Raw genomic sequence first — 3,113 nt, 5'->3', positions numbered from 1 at the left:
AAAGCCTAGAAAAAATATTTTTTTTTCTTCTTCCAATGTAGGAGCCGAACATTTCGAGGTGGATGAAAAGCATGTTTTTGCATACTTCATATGTAGAAGCAGCATACATATGTGCTATGTACGTGATCTTGATCTTGGGAGCATGATAAATCTTTCAACAAGGGTCAACGAGATTTGACAAAACTCAACACAAAACAAGCAACTTATGTGGAAGGTTTTCAATAATAACATATGGCCTTGGTAGGAAATTCAACATCAACAAGGAGACAAGCTATTGATTTTGAATTTTTGTAATAAAATTTCCCAAGTACTTCGCAAAAGAATTGCAGGTTTTTTCGGTATACCATATCTCATTCATCAACTACTTAGATAGTATATTTTCCCTATGACAAATTGTTCACATGTAATAGGAAAAGCAAGGAATAAAGATTATGCGAGCCAACCATGGAAAGGTATGTACCTCTTATCGTCATTGTCATCCACGAGCTCTTTGGCCTTGCTCCATGGCAGCTTGTTGTGGTTGTTGCTAGCCTTGCGTTATTCTCTTGGGAGCAAATGATTCATCGGCTTGCGGCAGCCGATTCTTCTTTACGACGAGCAATAGGCCCAAACACATCATCAGGTGCCTGTTTATCCTTCATCAATAATAGTGCTATTCTCGGATTCTTCTTCTCCATTAATAATCATTGCACGCATACAAAATACCTTTCAGCACATTTTAATCAAATCGGACTCCATGCTATACTTAACAGTACCATATGTGTGTCGGCCGATTCCCTGCTCCAAACCAATGCACAAATTCTAATCGGCTTAAATGCAGGCAATAAGATGTTTCGGCCACCAAGCTAATCAGACCAGATACTGGACGCCCCTTAACGCTGCTTTCCATGCATGTATAATCTCCTTTCCTTTAATATATGCACATACAACATACGTGTAGTACTTTGACTCTTGACTTTGGTTGCTTGTAATTAGGGATGAAAACGGTACGGATATTTTCCGATCGTATTTGAAACCGAATCCGTTTAGAGGGGTTGAGATCTGTCCGTATCCAAGTCCGGATATCCAACATCCGATACCGTATCCGTATCCGAATACTCAAATCGTATATTTATGATGTCGATATCCAATCGTATCCTATCCGACATAGTTGACACTATCCGTATTCGAATCCGAATCCGGACAGAAATATAAAAACAAATATAATATCGGTGATATCCGTCCGTATCTGATCTGTTTTCATCCCTACTTGTAATATATCGGCTTGAGTAGCCGATATGCCATGCAAAAATTGTCGATGTATTTTGAGCATCAGATCCCAAGAAAAACATGACCGACTGATGGCTGTATCAGATCCATTCGAAATTTCCAGATATTGAGCCTCAAGGTCCTCAGCCGATTCTTTTTGGGGAGAAGTGATCGGCCTGTGGTGATATTCATCGGGAGAGGATAAAGGCCTGACAAACACCTTGATTGGCATGTATATGAAAATGACATCTAGTCCGAATTTTTTATATTTTGGTTTTTTTAAAGTTTCTCACAAATAGACCCCTGACGGAAAGAATTCAGAAAATGGACCCTTAGCTCGACGCCATTAGTGCTGGCGCCGAGCTAACACGTCTCGGCGCCAACGTCTCTGGCGCCGAGCTCCTAGGCACGGTAGATGACATGACAGTGAGCTCGGCGCCAGTCACTCTGGCACCGAGCCTTTAATACCTATGGCCCGCGCCTCTCTTCCTCTCTTCCTCTCCCTCTCTTGCCCTAGCATAGCTGAGCTTCGCGCCGCCGCCGCCGCCCGCGCCCTTCCACCGGCCGCCCTCGCCCTCGCTGCGCCGCGCCCGTGCCACGCCGCGCCTACGCCCGCGCCACGCCACGCCTGCCCCCGCGCCCGCGCTGCACCCACGCCGCGCCACCGCGCCCGCTCACGCGCCCCGAGCCCCGTGGCCACCCCGCGCCGCGCCCCGCCTTGCCGCCCTCCACCGCCGGCCTCACCCCCACCTTGCCGTCCTCCACCACCGCCCTCGGCCACGCCGCCGTGCCTCCCGCGCCCGTCGAGCCGGACTCGCCGTGTGGAGCCCCGGGCATCCCGCGCCCGCCGCACGCCACCGCTGTCGTCGGCCGCGCCACCACCGACCCTGCCACCTGCAACGGTCGGCCGTGCCACCACCGGCCCAGATCATCGGCCTGACCCACGCCCTTCGTCCGCTACGACTCCGTCGACGTCCGTGGATCAGTCGTTGGAAAGGTAAAAATTATGAATATGCAATGTACCTACTTAGTTGTCATTTGTTATTTACTAGTGGACGGGGACGAGGACGAGGACGAGGAAGAGGAAGACGACGACGACATGGACAAGAGGCACGAGGAGCTTGGCCCCTCTCAGGTCCATGACGCTTCCTCGACTCATCCTACACCACCTCTAGGCACTAGGCAACGTCATCCGCGTGACCCTTACACTCTAGGTACGAGCGCTTTGGGTCATAAGGGTAAGGGAAAGAGTAGGAGGCAGTGAGGGATTTGGTACCTGTTAGTATGCACTATTATGGATTTTGTATTTACTTTTCTATAACTATTTAGGACTGTATGGACTGTGCAGGACATATTATGTTGGTTGTGATGTTCGTTGTGGTTGCATTTTGCTCCTTGGATGATTAAATGTTTGGAATATATAATGATGTCTCTGTTTGTAACTGTGGATGCTCACAAAACAAGGGAAACTCTTGCGAATTTTTTCCGTGAAACATTAATCATACTACACTGCTACAAAGGCACAAACGTAGTACACAGATTAACTATAAATTTATTAGAACATGTATAATCCAAACATACCGTACATATGCTTTGTAGATAAATCTAGGGTTACCAAGCAACAGTGAACGAATCTATGCTTTTCAGACAATAAAAATAGACTTTTTAGATACAAGGACAATAGTGATTTATCGCATCACTGACATAGTACTGGCATGCAAGGAAGCACAACTCCACTATATCTCCACCATCCATCTTATGATTGTTTGATCCAAGGTCCGAGGTGAAGAGGCACACGGATCGCTGACATGGCACATTGAGAGGCCTCCATTTCTCCTCTCAACCTATAAATAACCACTCACTCC

At 47.3% G+C, this 3,113-nt stretch overlaps 1 protein-coding gene across 1 annotated transcript; it reads left to right on the top strand.

Moving 5' to 3' along the window:
* The first annotated feature begins 1,718 nt into the window (after window positions 1-1,718).
* On the top strand, window positions 1,719-2,249 carry LOC136499818 (classical arabinogalactan protein 9-like). The gene has a single exon (XM_066495338.1). The coding sequence runs from the start codon at window positions 1,719-1,721 to the stop codon at window positions 2,247-2,249; it is 531 nt and encodes a 176-aa protein (XP_066351435.1).
* The last annotated feature ends 864 nt before the right edge of the window (window positions 2,250-3,113 follow it).

This window comes from Miscanthus floridulus, chromosome 13 (assembly GCF_019320115.1).
Source record: "Miscanthus floridulus cultivar M001 chromosome 13, ASM1932011v1, whole genome shotgun sequence".
Lineage (NCBI taxonomy): Eukaryota > Viridiplantae > Streptophyta > Magnoliopsida > Poales > Poaceae > Miscanthus > Miscanthus floridulus.
The sequence above is the reverse complement of the archived record's forward strand: the minus strand, read 5'-3'. Positions and strand labels throughout refer to the sequence as shown.